The sequence below is a fragment of the Betta splendens genome, chromosome 15, assembly GCF_900634795.4.
Source record: "Betta splendens chromosome 15, fBetSpl5.4, whole genome shotgun sequence".
Taxonomy (NCBI): Eukaryota; Metazoa; Chordata; class Actinopteri; order Anabantiformes; family Osphronemidae; genus Betta; species Betta splendens.
In genome coordinates, this window is record NC_040895.2 from 1605818 (window position 1) to 1629122 (window position 23305).

Here is a 23305-nt window from a genome sequence, read left to right on the forward strand (position 1 = left end):
TCGCTTTTACATCATACATTAAACAAATCTTTAGAACCGCCTACTTTCATCTTAGAAATATAACTAAAATCATAAGCATCCTCTCCATATGCAGAGAAACTGATCCATGCATTTGTTACCTCTAGGCTGGACTACTGTAACTCCTTACTCATAGGATGTCCTAACAGCTCCTTAAAAAACCTACAGCTCATTCAAAATGCTGCAGCCAGAGTCCTGACAGGACTTAGAAAGAGAGATCACATTTCTCCTACATTAGCTTCTCTGCACTGGCTGCCTGTAAAATGTAGAATAGAATTTAAAATTCTCCTACTCACCTACAAAGTACGATAAAGCTTCTTAAAGACCTCATAATCCCTCTGCTCCCAGCAGAACACTTCGTTCTCAGAGCTCTGGGCTACTTGTGGTTCCTAAAGTCTAGCTCCTCTCCTCTGGAACCAGCTCTTGCTCTCCGTTCAGGTTCCAGAAGCTGACTCTCCACATTTAAGAGCAGGCTTAAAGCCTTCCTTTTTGATAAAGCTTATAGTTAGAGGTGGTTCAGGTCACTGGCAATGATTGTTAGTCACAGGAACCATCTCTTAGTTAAGCTGCAATAGACATAGACTGCTGGGGAACTTAATTTATACACTGAGCTCCTCTGTTTCCTTCTACCTCCTCTGTCCAATAACCTCCCATCATTGTTCTGTATGTGGGATTTGTTGGGTTTAGTTGTGTAAGGTCTTAAATCTTACCTTGTAAAGTGTCTTGAGATAACCTTGTTGTGATTTGGCGTTATGTACATAAAATTGAATTGAATTTTACCTTGCCCAGCAACGGTCAGGCTGAGAAGGGGGTGGGGCCAGGATGAGAGGGAGCGGGGCCAGCTTGCCGGAGTGCAAATTCTCTGTTCGCTGTAATGGAAAAAATGTTTCTTCCTTATTCTATGTGGTTATTATATGATTATGACTTATGTTCTGCAATAAATATCTTATATTTTGTCTTACATCTGTTTTATGTATTTGACATTTCACTTATATTGTTCAAAGGTTGTCTCCACACACACGGCAACAGGGATGAGATGGTGCTTGCAGCTGGTTTTTGATTTGTTGATATGCACGATCAACAATTTTTGAGTTGCCTTATTATTTTTTCCCCTTTACTTTTATAATGAATCACACAAAAGACAACTATCTCATCCGCATGTTTATGGGAAATTTCCACCACACGACGTTGCTGCGAAGGTCGCTGCCCGGCAACCCTCTCCCTCTCCTGATGCTTGATCCGTCTCATGATCTTGGTTACCTCTCCAACTCTCTCCACCCTCTCCTTCCTCATCTCTTCCTGTGCTTTAAACATTTTCTACCTCACAAGAATGCCGACTCTGGCAGACGAATGGTTCCACCTGTAGCCATGGAGCCTGGTTTGGGCCTGATAGAAAACCGTGCCGCCCAAACACTTTTTCTCCTCACAATTCAGATTTCCCAACAAGTGAAAACAGGTGATAGAACCATTACACACCATCCAACCAGGGGACTGGGTGATTGTTAAGGAGTTCAGGAGGAAACACTGGAACTCCAAGTGCTCCCTGTGCACACACATACGCACTGAGACGAGGCTGGGTTAACCATTCAGCTAAAAGGTGTGAGTCAAGTGCCACCTGAAGCTGCGCCGGTGAATCACACTGTCTGGCTATACATCTACACACACATTCCTGAGTAAACACACACACACAAGCAACCTTAAGTTGCCAATGCTGGAAGATGTGTAGACTCTCAATATGTGTTTGTCCTTGTTTGTTACATGTTCCTAGTTTTGATTTATTGACTAGTTTCCCGTGCACTGCCGTGATTTTCAGTTAGTTCTGTTAGTTGCGTATTTCCCTTCATTTGTCATCCTGCACCTGCGGCGCCCTCAGTCTGGCAGAGCCAAACGCTGGCATTCTGCAACACACAGCCAAGAGCCAGATGCATCGTATCTCTGAACCAACAGAGGCACAACTGAATATCTCAGTCCTGCAGTGAATCTATCGCTGCTAGTTTCTCTTTGGTGAAGTTACAGATTCTCCTGCTGACTGTGTGTATATATGCCGTGATCAGTTTTGGATTACATACGTTCAATGGAGCTGGAAAGTAGCGTCAGGGTGCCAGGAGGAAATAGTTAGGACAGAATGGTAAAATGAGCACTAAGTAAGTAATATATTTAACCATTTATTGTTTTTAGCTTGCAGTTTGAGTACAGTTAGGAGCTGCTGCTTGCGAGTTTTTATTTTCGTCACAATGCTGTTTTTCCAGATGTCATGTTTGTGGCTCCATACATAAGAGACAAACTGAGCATGCACAGACAGTACCACATTATGTGAACATGAAATAAAGAAGGTAACATTGAAGAGAACATGCATAGGAAGTGACACAGAGATGCATAAACTAGGACTCAAACTGACCTGTGAGCAAGAAACACGAGTAATGAAGAATATTGGACTTCAATGTCTCAGTGAGGGTCTGTAAAGTTTTATTCCATAAAACCCTTTAGATTGTCCATATGTGTGGTTTTCACTCCTGTTGGGGAAATGTGAGGGTTGTGGTAGTGCCAAATGAATTAGCAACACCACCTAGTCTCAGAAAGGGCTGAGTTTGATTAACCTCACAGGTTTGCACCAATTATGTTGGGGATATGCAAGGAGCATAAATTATAATAATTGGATTTATAGCTCCTGAGTGGATATATTATGTCTATAATTTCGATTCACAAATTTTGGTTATTAGCTTAAATATATAACTATATGACAAAGGTCTATAGTTTAATAAGTTAAACACTTAACTATTATTGATTAATAATTATTACATGAATTAATAATTAATGAATTTACGGGGCACCACCCTGTTGCCAGGGACCAATAACCAATTTGGAAATAGCCAATACAGTCTCAATTGTATTTAAGATAGTTGAAGGGTGAACTCCGTACCATTTTATAGCACTTCACCAGTGCTGTAAAACCACATACAAATAATCACAGACAACGACCAGTTAAATTATGAACGCTTTATTAAACAATTATTATTAACTATAGTGTCCACACTATCTTGAATAACTCAGCAAATCACGACCTAGTTTTATAGTGTGTCCGTCTGGGCGTACTGTATGTGTGCGCATTACCTGAGATAAGAGGTGTGTGTGTGTGTGTGTGTGTGTGTGTGTGTGTGTGTGTGTGTGTGTGTGTGTGTGTGTGTGTGAGTAAGAGACAGAGCGAGACAGAGAGAGAGAGACAGACAGAGACAGAGAGAGAGAAGGAGAAAGAAGGAGGAGGAGGAGCGCGTCTTCCTGCCGTGTGGCTGGAAGTAGATGGGTGATCAGGCCCGTTCTCCGTGACGAGGTCCACGTTAGTTCAGCTGCTGGCTGCGGTGGAGGCTCCAGGTGTGCCGGTGCAGAGGGGAGCTCCGGGTGGACGGAAAGATGAAAGGTCTGCAGTGGTCTCGAAGGCGAGAAGAGAAGGGACGGGAGAAGGTCGGAGAGAACAAGGGACGAGTCTTCGGTCACGGCGGCTTTTATAACCATGTTTTCTGTCAAGTTTCTCCTCCGTTTGTCGCTTTTATCAACAGGAGTTCAATGTCACAGCGGGTTGCCAGGTATGGTTCCCCAGCCTGGCGCCTGGTTTTGGCGCTCAGATTTGAAATCTCTTTGTTCTCACTCACTACTATCAGGATGAGGACCTTACATGCAGGCCGCAGTGCCTCCTTTGTTTGAGCATGTGGGACATTAATAATAATTCTGTTAATAACAGATTATACAGATGAGGTCCCCCAACACTCCTCATCAGTAAAAGCTTTGTTTTAGGGGCGTGTCGCAAGCGAAGCTGCTCACCACATGTCAGGTCTTGGCCTTGTTTCCTGTTTTATTTTGTAACACTTCCAGTTTCTGTTCATCAGGTTAGTTTCCGCTTTTGTTTTGAAGGGACTTAGTTGTCATGTTTTTGGTTCCAGTTTCATTTTCTGTTTTATGTTGAAGGACTTCCGGTTTTTGTTCATGTCACAGCTGTTCCCTGTCACTCCAAGGTTCACCATGCACACCTGTCACCACAGTTATCCACCAGATCGTTTGCACACATGTCGTCACCTTCCAGCAGTTCCTGTTCAGGCCACGCCGGCATCGGTTCCTGGTGGTCCGGCTCCGGCCACGTCTCCACGTCTATCCTCGTCTTTGGTTCCGGCTTCGTCTTCACGTCAGGCTTCGTCTCTGGTCCTGGTTTCGTCTCTGGTCCCGGCCCCGTCTCCACGTCTGTCCTCGTCTCTGGTTCCGGCTTCGTCTCTGGTTCCGGCCACGTCTCCACGTCTGTCTTCGTCTCTGGTCTCGGCTCTGGCTCCACATCTGTCTTCGTCACTGGTTCCACGTCGGTTCTCGCCTCGTCTGCCAGACTGGTGGCCTCGCCCTCGTCACCTCCTGCCGTTTGGGTGGCGCTGCCTCCTGCGGCGCCGTCCGCCTCGGCTCCGCCGTCGTCATGGCCGCTCGCCTGGGGAACGTCCCCTCCTGCCACGACGATGGTGCGGCCTCTGCCGTCGTCGTCCGCCTCGTTTGGAATCCTCGAATCATCTCCGTCGGGAGGAAGCTGGACTTGGCTCCGCCCTCCCGGACTCCGCCAGCCTTGCTCTTGGGCATGGAGAGTGCCGTCTCGACCTTGCGGCCGCGCGACCGTCCCTCTCCTCGCCACCACCCTCCGTGAGGGAATATCTGGACTTTGTGTTTTTCCTGGTCATGGACTTCACCCTCATGGGACTCCCATTCCTGCCCTGTGTACTGATCTTGTTGTGTTCTGTTTCGGCCCTCCTCCGGTCCTCCCTCCGCCCACCCTGCTTGTTTGCCCGGGCGGGGAGGGGTTCGGTCCCTCCTCCTGAGACCACCCTCTACCCGCCCTGGTTGAGGGGGGGGGGGCTCCGTGGGCGCCGTGGTAGACGCCCTAGGGGGAGGGGTACTGTCAGGTCTTGGCCTTGTTTCCTGTTTTATTTGGTAACACTTCCGCTTTCTGTTCATCAGGTTAGTTTCCGCTTTTGTTTTGAAGGGACTTAGTTGTCATGTTTTTGGTTCCAGTTTAATTTCCTGTTTTAGGTTGAAGGACTTCCGGTTTTTGTTCATGTCACAGCTGTTCCCTGTCACTCCCGGTTCACAATGCACACCTGTCTCAGATCAGTAATCAGCCACCCGGATTTAAGCACCAGTAGTCACCACAGTTATCCAGATCGTTTGCACGCATGTCGTCACCTTCCAGCAGTTCCTGTTCAGCTTACCTTGTCTTCATCCCTGTTCCGAGTTCCCGACCGCCGTTTCCCGCCTGATCCTGACCGGTACCGTAGTCTGTTTATACTGTTGCCGAACCCTGCCTGTTTACTGGACGTGATTAAGCCTGCTCCCTCTGTGTCTCAATCCTTGTGCCTACACGTGAATGGCCTGGACTGTCTGTAACTACGATTCTTAAACATTTTTGCTCATACATCTGTCCGCTGCCTCAGCACTGTGCATTTGGGTCCTCTCTCTGCCGTTCCGTGACACCACACCTCTGTGCGGAAGCGCATACCTTTTTTAAAGGAGACTGATCTTACTTTTGATTCTAAAAAATATTGGACTTCAATGTCTCAGTAAGGTCTCTGTAAATTTTCATCCCATTAAACCCTGTAGATCGTCCAAACTGCCCCTGTCAATGTGTGGTTTTCACTCCCCATCAGCAAACACTGTGTTTTCTGGGCGTGTCGCAAGCGAAGCTGCTCACCACACCTCTGTGCGAAAGCGCATACCTTTTTTGTTGTGTTTTTTTTTTTTAATTGGCTTCATGGATACGAGCCACCGCATGGTTAGGATACAATAGGTGGCAGTAGTGCGACATTGAGAATTCAATTCACTGCAATCCTCCACGGAAGAAGACCCACTTGCACAATGTGCAACATTAGCCAGCTGGTTCGTAGCGTAGTAGAACCATACGTCTACGATTCCGAATCTGACCCTGAAGCTGAAGAGGAGGCTGTTGAAGTCACCACATTTCAGCTGATGCAAGATGTGTCTCATTGGTTATGTCGCATTTACTTCAATTTAATTGATTTATGTAATTTGCAAAGCGACTAGCGGTTGCTAATGCGAATGCTAAATGGCCTGTGCAGCTTGAATATTCACAACACGACTTACCTGGAAAACTCTTGCTAATAGAAAACACTGCTTTAGCTTACATTATACAAATAAATAAAAGTTTGAGAGCATAGCTGAAATAATATAAATACATTTTACATTTACCCATTTCAATGTTTTTGTCTTACTTGTGCTGCTGCTCTGACATGATTTTATTTAAAAAATGTGCATTAATATTCAGAGCAATCACTGCATGACCTACCTGGGAACAAAAAGCATTGGTTCAAATTATATATTGACCTGACGTATTTTTACTGCTTTTAATTATGTTTTTTGATCATTCTTGATAAATCTGACAGTAATATGTCTCTGTCTCTGAAGTTGTTACAGGTATCTAGTCTACAGAGGCTAGTGAGTTGGTGCTGGGGATTCCTGGGTTGAAGAATCTGAGTTGCCATCTCTTCATGCTTGGGTTGTAGATGAAGGCGGAGTTTCTTGATGAATAAAACACCAAAACACTCATTGTATGATGGATGTAGACCACCTGTGGAATAACTCCTTTACCATTTGAGTAAAAATGTGTTTTTTGTGAGTGCAATACTCATTTTAAATTTATATATAATTTATGTGCTTTTTATTTATGGCCGGTTCAACTTTATTGCTTACCATATTAGAAAGAGAAAAACATGTAATTGCAATACTATGATTTCCTGAATAAAAGTGTTTTCCCCTCAGAAAAACAGAGTTCAGTGAAATACATAATAGTTAAAGCCAACTTTATTGTCAACCAAAAAAATGCACCGCTACTCCAAAGCTAGAACAAACTGTTACCTTCACACTCCAATGTGCAATGTATGGGTTTTTGCAGGGCCTTGCATATAAAATGCTTGATGAAAGTAGGGTAAACAGTCCATGTCCTGGGTAGGGGGTACACTTGGTTATTTTGCAGATTTGTTTCTCCAGCAGGACAGGTATAGTTGTAGACAGATGACCACGGACATGTGGTGATCCTTTTTCTCATCACTATTTGGAAGACTGAGCAAAAGCAGTCCTCTACCAGATGGAAGCTGTGGCTGTCCTCACCATCACCTCATCAAAACAAAGGTACTGCAATCAGAATTGTAGATTAGTGACATGTTCAGTATTATGTAAGTCAAAACCTTCTCTAATGTAAGAATACACAATACCAGACAAAAAATTAAATCAAACAAGAGGACAGGCCTGTCTGTGCAAAAACAACAGATAAACAGTTGTTACAATTCAAATATAAAATCTAAACAGTATATACCAATTAAAATCTTCTATTGCCTATCTTACTGTTAGTACATACAAACGTACATACCTTCACTCCTGAGCTGGGCAGCAGATGTCTGTACCAACAGTCTGCAGTGATTTCTCTGTTTGACAGCCTCCTTGCATGTGGATAACTGGGATGTGTCCCCCTACAGTATAGAAAAGACAATGTTAAATTTACTGTAAATTGTATTGGTCCTACAAATATAATGGCTATGGTACAAGCTATAGGTAACTGACCAGATAAGCAGCAGTTATTGTAGAGATGTGGCTAATTAGCAACTAAGCTTGCAACACAACACAGTAATCATTCCAACTAATCATGTTAGAATTTGATAGAACAATGACATAACCCCAAATCACAAGTTGATTTAGGCTGTGACACAGGCCGGGGTAATAAACATAACCGCGTTCATCTGCAGTTTCTTATTGTAGCCATTTACCAGCTGTAGCTCTAACATGAAAAGAGCTAATGGCGCGCTAATGGCTAACGCAACACACAAATAGGAGCGGAAGCATGTCAACAGGACAAAAGCTTGATCCACCGCTTCCTGCCTGTTGCCGATCGAAGGCCCATCGCTATTAGCTGTTCCCCACACAGGTGTGTGATTGCACCAACTCAGAGTAGCAAGTTTGAAAGAGACAAAGGCTTGGTTGACTCGCTGTAGCCATTAGCAACGCTAGTCATTAGCTTGCCTCACATGTGGGATATTACATTTTACACAGACCAACTAACATATTAAGACATCACAAGTATTAAGCACGTATTTACTACAGTGAGCTAGATCCACCGCTCCCTGCCTGTAGCCGCTCAAAGGCCGATAGCTATTAGCTTTTCTCCACACAGGTGTGTGGCTGCAGGAGCCCACATGAGCACATTTCAAGGGAACAAAGGCTTGGTCGAATGGCTGTAGCCGTAGCATAGCTAGCTATTAGCCTGCGTCACATGTGGTTTACTACATTTTAAACAGACAAACTAACATTTTAAAACATTATAAGTATCAAGCATGTACTTACTTCAGTGAGTGGATGACGGACTGTAGGAATAGATCCTTTTTTTCCCAACAGGAGCCGTGAAACAAATCCAGCATTGTACGCACCCTTGTTTAAAATGCACATACGTATAAGTGCTGAGGCAGTGTTTCTGGCACCGGTCCATTTAAAATAAAAGTGACCTACAAAGTCCTCACTTGTTGATCCCTTGGTAAAGTGAATAGGCTTTGGTGTTGGTTAACACCCAAGAACTGAAATATTTCTATGGGAGGACTTGGGTGCTGCTGTGCTCGTCTGTTCACGGTGAGTGAGAGGGGGGAAATGGCGGAAGTCCAGTTTTGGTTCGGTGTCATTGTGGGGGTGGTGGTTCAGGATTTGCAGGGAGGAGTCCCTTATCTGTGATGAAATGGGAGGAATGGTTTCAGAACAGGAGGAGTTCTGTCTCCATTGGATGAAGTCTCAAAATGTGAGGAAATGCACTTCTACCGTGCTCAGTGTTTGTAAACGTGACCAATAGAGTCATAGGAATGCTCCAAAATGTTGAAAAAGTGGATTTTTCATGTTCGGCCCGCTTAAACACAATTTTATCTAAACAGGATTCATGCAATATATAAGATGGGGATGGCTTTGTATAGAAAACAGGGCCTGGGGTCCTGTACATGCCAGTGAAGTGTTTTTTTGTGGTTTCTGTTTCTGTGTGAGGCTTCATTTGGATGGATCTCATTTAAATGCCAGGCCTTGGAGTGGTTGCAGGAAGCAATGGTGGAAAAATATCACTCAGAGGTTCTGTCAAACTATTAGGCACCTCAGCAAGAGGAGCCATCCAACAGCATCGATTACGTTGTAGGTGGAAAGCTGTGTGCTCTCAAGCAGTAGAGGGAAGGAGAGGCAGGAAACTTCAAGGTGGGCTCGTCTGCTAATGATGTGGTCTTACTGGTTTCATCAGGGCAGTTTGCAGCTACAACCCCCACCTCTAAGTGTGAGGCCAAGGTTGTTCACCTGCTCTCCAGGTTGGGGCAGAGCTCTTGCCTCAGATGCAGTATACTGAGGTCTTGTTCGCACATGAGGAAATGTAAGATTAACACACAGATTGGCAGCAGTAATGCTGTTGGTGAATAAAAATCTGTGAGATCCCGAGAAACTTTTGCGAGATCCCGAGATAGTTTTGCGAGATCCCGAGAAGGTTTTGCTTAATGTGGACTGGACAGAGGAGCTAAAAAGTAGCTTCAGGATGCCCGGAAGAATGGCTTATGTTGCTAACGCTAGCTTGTGTATTAGCTCTGAGTAGCTGGCAGCAACTAATTCAATATTACTACTTCATTTTGTAGGTAATATCAGCTTCATCGCTGCCGATTCATCTTGGGTGAAGTGGGGAATCTGCTGATGAGAGAACATGTGTGTGTGATGGATCATTAGTTCAAACAAGCAGCAGTCAAACTAAGGACAAGCCTTAGAGCCAAGAGCAGCGCCAAGCGATGCTGTGAGAGAACGCGAGACTCTGCGAGAACAGCACGAGAAATTCAACAAGGCGGCGCGACACCGTTAGTAAACAACAGCGCGACAAACTATCCGCCAATTTAAATAAATAACTACCTTATTTTACGGAAAATAATCAACCACCCTACCATTCTGGATAACACCGAAGAAAGTTTCGAGTACATCGACGAGTGCTTCGAGCGTCTGGTAATGGGGAAAAAGGAGACGGCTCCAAACAAGCGTTCCCGTCCGTCTGACTCACCTGAGTCACCTGGAGCTAGCTCGGCGGACAAAAACATCACGGACATCCTGGAGTCCATCGAAAAAAAAATAACAAGTTTCGACGCACGTCTGGCGCTAGTGGAACTCCTCCACAAAGAGTTTATGGCCCTCCGCGACTCCCTGGAATTTAGCCAGCAGCAGGTGATTTCTCTCGCCACCGAGAACGAGGCCCTGAAAGGAACGGTGCAGTCCCTGACGGAGGATGTGGCTCAGCTAGCGGCCGAAAATAAAAAAATAAAAGAAGGTATCATCGATCTGCAGGCCCGCAGCATGAGGGACAACCTGGTGTTCTCGGGGATTCCAGAACAGGCGGAGGAAAACACGGAAACCACAATTAAAAACTTCATTAAACAACAGATGAAGATCCCAGCGGAAGTTGTCGACAAGATGGCGTTCCACCGTTCGCATAGACTTGGAGGAAGACGACCGGATGGCCAGCGTCCTCGACCCATCGTTGCCAAGTTTCATGACTTTAAGCAGAAGGAACTGGTTAAGAGCCGGGGCAGACAGCTGAAGGGAACCGACTACAGCGTCAACGACCAGTTCCCCAAGGAGATCCTCGACCGCCGCCGCCGACTGTTCCCCATCCGTAAGAGGTTCATGGCAGAAGGCTGCAGGGCTGTCATCAGCGTCGACAAACTGTACGTCAACGGAGAGCTCTACCGGGACCGGGAAGCAACTCCGTGGCTCTACTAGCAGGTGGTATGTAACAACAATGGTTTAATATAAAAGGTTTGTTAAAAAAAACAATAGATGCAATGCAACTATGTGTTATAACTTTACATCCAGTATTCAAACTCGTTCTCTCGCAGATGTTTCAGATAAATGTTTATTGTCATTCTAATGTCACTCACTCACTCACTTTGCAAAGCGCTCACCATACGTAATCACTCACTTTCCTTTCACTTTAATTTTCCTTCCCTTTACTCTTTTTCCTTCACCTACTTTCACTCCACACTGTTTACATCCTTCTTTTCTCTATTCGTCTCCCACGTAGTCAGCCAGTTATGTAGCCCTCCAGCAGCCACACACAAACATCTACTGCACAGGGGAATCACGTGCACATACATAGATAACACACAACTCAGAATACACAGGTACTTAAGGTTAGCCACACACCTAAAGTCTGTCACACTATATACACACAAGACTAGTGATCCACAGCAGTCAGGTAAGATATGACACCACTGAAGATTGTCACTTGGAATGTACGTGGAATCAATAAGAAGGAGAAACGATTTAAAATATTTAACCATTTGAAAACCCTACAAGCAGACATTGTTTTACTACAGGAAACTCATATTCCCAAAATTATAAATTACACTCTGGCATCAGCAGAGTTCCCACATGCTTACTTAGCCGGTTACAATTCTAAACAAAGAGGGGTCGCCATCCTGATAAATAAAAAGATTAACTTTACGCATAACGATACCATTGTAGATCCAGATGGGAGATATATAATCATTAATATCTTGATAGGAAACATTGAATATTGCATAGCTAATGTGTATGGCCCTAATGCTGACGACCCCTCTTTCTTTCACAGCTTCTTCACATCACTGTCTGCTCACTCTGGTTCCAAACTTATAGTAGGAGGGGACTTTAATTTAGTATTTAACCCAGAGTTGGACAGGCTAAGCAAAGCTGTGAGCAACAGGAACTGGCAATCAGTACAGACCTTAAAACAGTACATGGATGACTTTGGTCTCTGTGACACATGGCGTTCTCTTCATCCTACATCCAGGGAATATACCTTTTTCTCGCCAGTTCACCACTCTCACTCCCGTATAGATTATATTTTAGTAAATAACTCAGTCTTACAAGATGTCTCTGACACCAATATTCACTCTATCACAATCAGTGATCATGCACCAATGTCGATTTCGTTGATTAAGACAGCCACACCATCAACCAGGAATTGGAGGTTTAATACATCATTACTCAATGATCAAGACTTCATCAGTTATGTCAGGAGAGAATGGAAAACCTTTATAGAAATCAACGATACACCGGAAATCTCACCCTGTGTTCTTTGGGAGACTGGGAAGGCAGTTATGCGCGGTAGAATTATTTCATATTCATCACACAAGAAAAAAAAGGACATGTTACTTGAATTAGAATTAGAGCAAAAAATAAAATCTCTAGAGATTAAATATGCAGCCTTTCCAACCAATGATGTCCTAGAAGACCTAAAGAATCTAAAGCTGAAATTAAATAATATAATTGATTGCAAAACTCAGTTTCAGATAGACCAATTACGCTGGGAGAACTTTGACCATGCTAATAAATGTGGTAAATTTCTAGCTAACCAATTAAAAAATAATAAAGAGAAACAAATCATCCATTCAATAACTAATAAGGAAGGCAACATTACTCGTGATCCCCATGAAATAAATGATACCTTTAAAAACTTTTACCAAGAGTTATATACGTCCCAAATAGATCCACCCACCTCAGCCATAGAGGCGTTTCTGAATAAACTAGAACTGCCAAAGCTAAATGAAGAACAATCTACAACTCTAGACTCATTGTTATCTTTGGCAGAACTACATGAAGCTCTGCAGGAGATGCCCAATAAAAAAGCTCCAGGACCAGATGGATTCCCAACTGAATTTTATAAAGAGTTCTGGTCCATGCTGGCACCCAGCTTTTACAAAATGTTAGCTGAAATTAAAAAACAACATTCATTACCCACAAATATGAATTCTGCCTTCATAAGCCTGCTCCAAAAACCAGGGAAAGACCCTACACTCCCATCGAGTTATAGACCAATTTCACTAATAAATGTAGATCTAAAAATAGTGTGTAAAGCACTTGCTAGAAGATTAGAAAAAATCACTCCATATATAATTCACTCTGATCAAACAGGCTTCATTAAAGGTAGACAGTCAACAAACAATATGAACAGACTAATTAATTTAATTGATTATGTCACCATCCATAAACTAGAGACAGCCATCGTCTCCTTAGATGCAGAAAAAGCTTTCGATAGAGTAAACTGGAAGTTTCTTTTAGCCACTCTGCACAAATTCGGCATTGGGGAAACATTCATAGACTGGATCCAAATATTATACAACTCAGCAAACGCTGCAGTCAGAACAAACAACCAGATCTCACCAAGGTTTAATCTGCATAGAGGGACAAGACAGGGCTGCCCACTGTCCCCATCACTATTTGCAATATTTATTGAACCTCTAGCCGCAGCAATAAGACAGCATGAAGGAATTACTGGAATATCGACCAAATCAGTAAATCATAAAATAAGTTTATATGCTGACGATGTGTTACTGTTTCTCCTTGAGCCACAGACGTCTCTTCCTACAACTATCAGCCTCATAGATGAATTCTCAGGACTTTCAGAGTACTCTATTAACTGGACCAAATCTATAGTGCTACCACTTAACCTTAAGGTGACTAACATCTCCTCTACCACACTCCATTCAGGAAACATTAAATACTTGGGCATTGAATTGTCGTCTAGGCTATCAGAGCTTATTGATCTAAACTACAATCCATTATTAAAACAAATAGAAGCCAACCTCAAAAGATGGCAGTCCTTACCCATTTCACTTATGGGAAGAATTGCCACCATAAAAATGATGATCCTGCCAAAAATTAATTACATATTTTCAATGATTCCAACTCAGCCAGCCCAGGCGTGGTTTAAGACATTAGACTCCTACATCTCACAGTTTTTGTGGAAAACCAAGCCACCACGAATTAGTTTAAAAACTCTTCAAAAATCCAGACGCTGCGGCGGCCTAGAACTACCTAACTTCCACCACTATTTTCTTGCCAATAGACTGAACCATGTCCACAAATGGATAAAACCCATGCCAGCAGACTCCTCCTGGATAGACATTGAACAAACATTTTGTGGAAATATTAAAGTTGCAGATCTGCCCTTTATCAGCACCAAAATCAAACATCATAGTTGTTACCAGAACATTAGCATAAAAGCATCTCTGCAAGCCTGGTGGGAGTTTCTTAAAATTAATGGGTCTTCGCTTACTCTTTGCCAAAACACACCTCTCTGGAACAATCCAGACATCATACAAAACAAAAAGGCAATACACTTTCCAACTTGGCATATCAAAGGGATAACACATCTGAAACATGTTTTCACAAGAGACAAGTTTACCTCTTTTGAAGAACTAGTGTCTCACTATGAAATCACTAGTGCCAATTTCTTAGAATACCAACAACTAAAGTCAATACTTAATGCAAAGAGTAAGAATACTGCCATCCACATGCAACCACCACCAGTAATAGAGCGATTTATTGATATATCAGGGAAAAGGACAGTATCCAAAATCTATATCTTAATTTCCAATGTAGACCAGACAGTGAGCCTTCCGATCTCTAAATGGGAAGCTGATCTCAATATCACCACTAATTACACATTCTGGAATAACATATGTTCTAATTTATTCAGAATGACAAAAATACAAATTTACAACTAATACAATACAAAATTCTTCATAGAACTCACTATACAGGACAAAGGATGTTCCAAATGGGTCTCACAAACTCAAATATTTGCCCTCACTGTAAAGATAACACAGCAGATAGATTCCTACATGCATTCTGGTCATGCTCACCTGTGCAGCAATTTTGGCAAAGAGTATGTGAACACCTGTCAACCCAGTTAAGCTGTCCAATCCCAGCAGCCCCTGCACTTTGTCTTCTAGGAGATCTAAGTGGGCTTGATCTAGAGACAAACTCATCACACACACTTCTTTCTGCCCTCTGTGTCGCAAAGAAAATCATCCTCATGAACTGGAAAACTAAAAAAAAATTAAGCATTACTCAATACCTGAACAGCTTGTTAGATTATACCACCTTAGACACATTGTCTGCTTCATCAAATCAATGACCAAAACTATACTCTGATTGATTCCATTTCCAGGTAAGGATGCGTGGGGCTCGGGTGCTGCGTCATGTCTGGCACAGTGGTGGGGGGTGACTAGTGGTTGGTGGTGCCTGCCTGCCTAAGGAACCGGGACAACGGGTTGGTGGACTCAGGGCTGGCCGCAGGGGTCCCCTGCGGCGGGGGTGTGGTGGCTGCTGGGACCGGCGGCCCTGTGCCGGGGTGGGACCATTTTGAGGGTTGGCGTGTGCCTGTCTCCGGGGAGCCGGAGGCGGGCCTCCCTGCCGGTGTGCGGGGGCGGACCTGGGGGTGGAGACCTGGGTAACCTGCGTCCGGGGGACTCCCTCTGGGGGTGCCTGCCTGTGCCCGGAGGGGTGTCTCTCCCCTGGGGCGCTGCCCCTGCTCGGGTGGGGCGCTGCCTGCCCTAGCGGTCCGACGCCCTCTGGTAACTGCTCGGGCCTGTTGCAGGAGGGGGTTGGCGGACTACTCAGGCTAGAACCTTCATTGGGCCCTGGGCGGAGGCTGGCCCTCAATGCACAACCGCAGAGTATGTGTGTGGGTTTGAGTGTCACACTACACGGGGCGAGCATGGGCATACTTGAGCGAGAGAATGGGTAAGTGTGAAAGAAGGGTGAGGATGGCTCTGGCTGTGCTGCGTGTGGCGCCTGGGCAGTAGTACTGCGGTCCCTGGGTCTCGGCTGTCCCTTCCTGGCTGGGGGTTGTGGGGGGTGGTGGGATAGGTAGCAGAGCCAGTCGGGAACCTGGCTCTGCGGACCCTGGAGCTCTGCTTCCCAACTACATTTCTCCGCATTCATCCACTTAGGTCTGCAAGGGGCGTCCTGCTGATGGAGGGACCAGGGCTACTGGGAAGTGGTTCCGTCCCTTCCAAGTGGGATGCTCTGCAGTTTTAATTGCATTAGTCATACACACTTGTCCAGGAATCTGGGGGCTCCTCCTCGGGGGGGCCAGTAGACTTCCCATTGATGGCTCTGTCTGCTGGACCCGCCGGAGAATTGGGTATCTCCCAAAGTTCCTCATACTTAGCTACATACACATACATTTAGGGCCGGGGGTGGGCTCTTTCACTGGGGCCTGGGGCTGAGGCCAGTTGTGGCCTCGGCCACTGGCCCTGATGGAGAGATCACCACCCAGTTTTAACTGCAAAAAGACATTTAGGGCGAGGGGGGGCACTGTCCGGGGGACACACCGTCAGCCAGCGGTTGTGCTCCTGGAGGTGTCACCCACCTTCAGTGCACTTTAGTTCCACACACTCACGTCCAAGCTGGGTTGCAGGGTTCTGGGGTGCCTTTTTCTACTGCCCTCTGCCTCCCCCGGGTTGGGGGGGTTGGTCGGGGCTCGGGAGGAGCTGCGGTCCCTGCCTGGGGCCACATGGACGGCAGGCCGGAGACCTACCCTCCCCACGAATGTGATCAAGCGAATGGTGTGGGGTGGGAGAATGTATCTGAGAGTGCATTGGTTCACGTATGATTGACTAGTTTGTTGTGAGAGAGTCTATGGTGTGTGTGTGTGTTGATGTGATGATGTGTGTTGCACATGTGGGTGGGTGTATGCGTCTGTGTTTGTGTGAGTTGGTATGCGTGTGGTGCGGTTGAAGTGTGGGGGGTCCGGTTTTTTCGCCCGGGGTACGATGATCGTCTGCCTGGGTGGTCTCTTTTCTGCTGACCCCACCAATTGCTGGCCTTGTGCTGCAGGCCGCTGTAGCGCCAGGGGATGAGGTCGGGCCGATGGGGTAGGCCCCGCTCCGCCCGTGCGGGGGTGGTGGACTGGGGGGCGGGCCCCACTCTGGGCGCGGGGGCATCTTCTGGCGGGCTCCCTACGGACCGTGGGTCCTCGGGCTCTACTCTTTCAGGCCGACCCTCCCGCCGGGGGGAGTGTTTGCCCCTGGTTCTCATGGGGCGGACAGCGTTGACCCCCGGTGGCCCACTCTGGCCTCGGGTGCTGTCTCTGTGGCTGCTGCAGCTCTGCCTGGGGGGCTCTGTGTGGGCGGCTTGGGTCGCAACACCTGCCCTCCTGGAACTGAAGGTGTGTGTGCTCCCTGGCTGCTGGGATTCATTCCTCTGCTTGCTGGATGGGCGTAGTGGCGGAGCCCCTCACATCACCCTGGCTTCCACAAGTGGCATTGTTCATGCACCAACGTCTGCCTCACCCTTTGGGTGAATAATGTTAAGCTACAGCCTTACTAACCTTGTAGTGGGACACTTTCCAAATCCAACTGTAAGTATTATTGATACTTATCACTACCAATATGAATAATGTGTGAATATGGAATTTGTGGTGTTGTATGTCATGACCTTTATTAAGTAGTATGGGATATGTATAATAATGCACATATGTATGTATATTGTATGTATATGTTTGTATTAGTATGTGCACATACCTTAGCACTATTATTGGTATTGGTATTAATCTCCAAGGTAAACCACAGCACAAAAATTGTTTAGTTATGAATGTGTTAGCCTAAGGTACATCCATGCTTCTTATTTATTTATTCTATTTATTTATTTATTTATTTTTGCTCCGATTGTTTACTTAACAGATTTGCTTGGTTTCAGCAGCTGGTTGCACTCCTTACCCCAACCCCCCCCCCCCCCCCCCCCCCCCCCCCCACCCTCCCGCATACACACCCTAAAGCAGAAACCTAACCTGTCCACCAACACAGCAACATCACACACATTTTGGATTAGCTAAATAAACCATTAAATAAACCATAAATCAGGAAGAGTATATATATTCTATATATACTCTTCTTGTTAAAGCAAAGCTGTCCATCACAATATGGCATTCAGCGTAATATATGCTGCTTGCTTAACTGCTGGACAGAACAAAAAAAAAAAAAAAAAAAAAAAAAAAACTAAGGACAAGCCAGAAAAATCAGCCGGGACAGAACAGTGGAATGACCATGATTGATGAATGATTCCAAATAAAAAGTCGACTGTGAAACAATGTCTTTATTTAAACTAAAATATATATATTACAACCTTTTGTCTATTAAATTCTAAACATCACGTGTGTGCTATGTGCTGTGGTTTCCATAGAGACAATATGTTTCTCGGGATTTTGCAAAATTTTCTTGGGATCTCGCAAAAGTTTGTCGAGATCCCGAGAAAGTTTACCTATTTTTTTCTCGCTTAGGCTCTAGTAAAATAAATTTAAGTGCAAATTAGTTAAAGCTGTAAAAATATATCTGTATCTGGCAAATCAGTACTCAGGGAGTACATGAGGACACGCCTATGTAAGAAACAAAGATGTTACTAAACATACAGTACAGTTATAAAACACTAGGACCAGGGCCCACCTGGAATCAGTAAGAACCAGTCAACTGGACAAAGGTTCTACGGCCTGACAACACCAAAAATTTAAATCATTACACGATTACAGTGGGTACAAACCTAAAAACCTAAAGAATCCCCACGTGAAGCATAGCAGTCGCAGCATTCTGCCGAGGCCTTGGAGGGCAGGCGAACAGAGTAACATGACAGCGGACAGAAGACCTGGGTGCTAAAGAAAAGCACAATGCAATAGGCAGTATATGTTTTGTTACTAGCCAGACCAAATAGGATTGGGCAATGTGTCTGACTATGAATAATTTCTAAAGGAATGTATCTGTATATGCAGCATCCATCAGCTTAATCACCTTCAAATGATCAGATGACGTGTGTGAAGACGTGTAATATTAATGACTACATGCATGCAATACCATACCATGTTCACTCAGGAATCTGTGTGTGTGTGTGTGTGCGTGTGTGTGTGTGTGTGTGTGTGTGTGTGTGTGTGTGTGTGTGTGTGTATCCTGTAATGGTGAGACAGTGAGAAGGAAACTACAGTCAACTACCCGTGTGCTTGATAATGAAGCCACTGCTATAATGTTACACTCTTCCAATGGTCACTTCTCTTTTTACTATCCTGGTGTTTTATCTCAGGACACACGCTCAAAAATATATAAACCCTCACACTCTGTTCTCTATTTCTATTAGCATAATATCATTTTACATTCTAAAACGGAATTAAGCTATATTTCATTCTATCCTATTCTACTCTATTCAAATAGCGCCAATTCACAACAGTTTTATCGAGGGACTTTACAAGGTTTAACACATGAGAAAACAAATCCCTCCTGGATATATAGAATATAATTGTGGTAATGATCTTCAACCATATTATTATATATACACACCGTTAGAAAATACAGCGGGTAAAACTGCTGTGTTGAATGACTGCAAAAAAAATAGTTCCTGTTGGTAATTTGTCTTATTCAGAACTGTATTTAAACACCCTCAACCATTTGTGTGTAACAAGCATCTGACTCTTAGGATGGAATAGAGTAATAGAGCTGTAGAGTTTTTTCATGAAATAAATTATGTTCTTTTATTTAATTACATGGACAGTTTATTTGTTTCTTGTGGCAAAGAAGATGTTATTTCAGCAAGGGTAGTGTCAGTCACTCCTCCTCTTCCCCAATTAGCATTAGCACGAAACCTCTCTTTACAGCTTTGCTTTTGGCCACAGTTCCTTTACCAGTAGACCACTAGATACTGATTTCCACAACATGGCAGCTAATGAAGCGAAGCGGAGTTGTTGGTTGTAAAGATGAACTGAAGTCTGTTCTACCACACTCATTAAAAAAGAAGGTCAATGTATTTATATAATTAATTAATAATTAATTATCTGTCTTAATCTGATCATTGTCAATAGAACAAGTACTAACTACAGAGAAATAGCCTGTGGCACACATGTAAAGTCTGATTCTGGGTCACCAGTGTGACTACACTACTGCAACAGAGGTAGTTTATGGTGTTAACGCATAAATCAAAGAGAGTCTGGCACCAGTCGGTGACCATGTGCCCTCCACTGCAACTGCAAAAAGATGTATTTCTGAGGAGTGAGACAATCGTGTTCATTCAATTACTCAAAACACTAATCTGGCTGATTAAATCACATAAATATAGATATAGATACATATATAATAATACATAAATACATATTATACAAGGTATAATATTGTCACTTTAAAGAATAGGTTTAGGTCTTCACAATCAAATTCTAGTGTCTAGGATACTTTTCCATCATGATCATGGGTCCATGTTCTTTTTTTTCAGTGGATTGGTACTTTGGAACTTTATTTGTCAATTACTGTATAATTAATGACCATGCACACACCACTGTCTGCAATATAAATGTTCAAACAAATACAACAATAACGCTATAAAGGCATTATAACATCATGCCTTTATTATTATTAATTTCCTGTTTTTACAGTGAACTTTACCGGATTTCTTAGTTATCACAGTATCTGCCTTATCAGGCTCACTGAGCAATGATGTTACCCGTGCGACCTTTCTATTTAGCAAATCTAACAGCCCACTTGTGAACTGATGTGTCACCATCCATACCACATGTGCTTGTAAAGGTGCTGTGAGTGTGAAGATGGTAACACAGATTAAATGGAAAGTATCCAGGAGGTCCAACCATCAGCAGCAGCTGACACTGCTAGCACAGCGGGTCACCTCCGTGCAGCCTGCTGAGTCGTGTGTCCTCCAGTTAATAACTTCTACCTCCTATTCATCTTGTAATCCTGTCCTAATGCCTTCGTTGTGCAGAAACATAACACTATTAACATTACATTAATTGTAATAGTCACTCCTTTAGTTGAGAGGTGTTTACACTGGTGTCTCTTCCCTCTTGTTTATTGTGAAACATCTTATCACTGCAGCACTGATAAAAAAGAACCACAAACTTTAGTGTCAACGTGTCTCCAGCCTGTTGTGCACCTTAAATAACAAGCTTAATAATAAGATTGTGTGACAGACCGTAAAACTCAATCAACGTAGAAATATTCTGTCCTCAAACAATCAAACAAAAATTCTTGTCCCTAATAAATCTTGTTTATAACATTCAAGTATTGTATACATGAAAAATAGGAATTCAAATAAACATAATGCAAATATGCTCAAAAATATACTAGATAAAAAACATCAAAAAACCTACTTGAAATCTTTGGAACAGTTAGGTTATGCCTTTAATTATTATATAATTTAAGAATAAAGGATTACAAGTTTATGCAATTTTACTGCATTTATAACCTAATGTTTTGTTCAAATACCTAATTTCATAAATGTTAACTAATTCATCAGTTTATGGTTTTGTGAAATAGCTACATAAAACAAGATTAAAGAGAACCAGCAGAACTTCAGTAGAGTCAACTGGGCTCTAACCCCAGCCTCCTGCTTCTCAGAACTATGAGAGCCCACTGAGCCAACTGCACACTACTTGCAGAGGTGTCCAAGGAGTTGGTACTTGATTGCAAAAGCACTAGCACTTGTATTTGTATTGTATTTACATATTATATTTTAGTCTTAATAAATAACCAATCAACCATATACATTTAAACTTTTATATGTATTTAACATTTAAAAAATGTTCACATGTGATGGCTCAGTGGGTTAGGGTTAGTCTGAGAAGCAAGCGGTTGCTAGTTCAACCACGTCCTTCAGTAAGACACTATACACTGTGCCCCATACAGTGTATGTATGTATGTGGCTGCTTACTACGCCAGTGAGGGAACAGGTCAAATGCAGAAAACATGATTTCCCTGCAAGAATCAAATTACATTCTGTCTTATTTTATGTAATTATACCACATAATCATAAACTGATGAAATAGTTAAAGTTAATAGGAAGTTCCTCATTATCTGTGCATGAGGTATCTGGAAAACAACAAAGTTTTTTGTGTAAAATTGCATTGCTTTATGTAAATTCTTAAGCTATGTAATTGAATGTCATTCACCTAACCTGACTAAAAGACTTTACCTTTAAAGTCAAATAATATGGAGATTTACATGTAATTAAATTACATAAAGTCCATGTTTTGGGCCTGATTATTTTTTTGAGTGCAGGTGGACTGACGCTATGCTGCAAAGCCAAGAGAAAGACTTTTTATATATTTCATTTTCCAAAGGGAACTTGAGAACGTTCCTGCAGACAGGAACCAGCGGCTCTGGTCCAGGTGTTGTGAGTGTGATATACTTTATTAATGTGGGGCCTGATTCCATCGACCCACAACACATGGAGCCAGCGTTGGGTGAGCGCGGTTTGGCTCCAGAACATTGTGGGTCTGTGGGAGATGCTCAGACAGCAGCAACACACACACACACACACACACACACACACGCACACACACACACACACACACACACACACACACACACACGCACACACACACACACGCACACACACACACACACACACACGCACACACACACACACACGGTGCTCTGTTTCTCCTTCTTACCCGTCGTCCTGCTTCGTAGGGGCTCGCGCTCCATCTTGCCCGGTTGCTCGTCGCAGTCTCCCCGTTACCGGGCAGCGAACCAGAGTCGGAATCCTCCCCCTCCTCCAGCTCCTCTTCCCCCTCCTCCCTCTCGCCTGCCTCCGTCTCCCCGTCGTGAGTCTTCAGTCTCTTTGCTGCCCTTCCGTACTCCTCCTCTTCCTCGCGTTGACCGGCTGCGTCTGCCGTCGACATAATGCTGGACAGCGGAACCGTGTGTGGATCGGACATCAGACTAACGCGTCCATTTCAGTGACAGCACCCTAACACCCTGAAAGGCAGCCTCTGGGTCTCGGGGTCTTCGTGTTTATCTGCTATTTCTTTCTGCCTCCTTTTCTTTCTCTCCGTTCAGCTACGCCACTGATTTTCTATGTAAAGGTGTGAGGGCACTGAACGCATCCCGCCCCTTTTCTTCCTATTGGTCCGTTTGGTCCTGAGGTTTCTGGATACGACAGTCGATTGGTTGGTGCTGATGCGTCAACAGACAGTGCTTCACGTTACGTTCTGCGGAGTCTGCAGATGGGAACGTGTGCAAGGTAATGACACATTCAAAATGCGGGGTATAAGAAAAAAGCGTGCGCTTTTGTGGGATGTGTTATTTAGAGGGAGGCACGAAGTCGGTAACGTTAACGATTCACATTAATGAATGTTTGTGAAGCTCTCCGTCGCTTAGCCCTCTGAGGGTCACGGGAGGATGGAGCCTCTCCCAGCTGTCAATCAGAGAGGGGGCTCAGCCTACACTACAGACAGTCAGTGTGACGCTTGGTTTGCTGCTACTGAGTGTTTTAACATTATTTCATTAAATTCAAATGCACAAAAGAACGCCTCGACCTTTATCTGCTGGCGCCTTACACGTCTAATCAACCTGTACGATCTGCTGTGATGGGTGGTAAATACATGCCTCACTTGTTACAGAACTGAAACACTCAATGCATGTATTGTATATCACTTCATTTCTTTACGAAT

The 23305-nt window shown here is 44.0% G+C and overlaps 1 protein-coding gene across 4 annotated transcripts in view; it reads right to left on the bottom strand.

Moving 5' to 3' along the window:
• LOC114841924 (heterogeneous nuclear ribonucleoprotein L-like) overlaps window positions 1-22720 on the bottom strand; it is a 52807-nt gene extending 30087 nt beyond the window's left edge. For 3 of the 4 annotated variants that reach the window (XM_029127208.3, XM_055502752.1, XM_055502751.1), the window contains exon 1: window positions 22304-22720. In XM_029127208.3, the coding sequence (XP_028983041.1) occupies window positions 22304-22570 (267 nt within the window). In that variant the 5' untranslated portion in view covers window positions 22571-22720. The remainder of the gene's footprint in view (window positions 1-22303) is intronic. The other variant, XM_041073925.2, reaches the window with a different exon arrangement.
• Window positions 22721-23305: the final 585 nt, after the last annotated feature.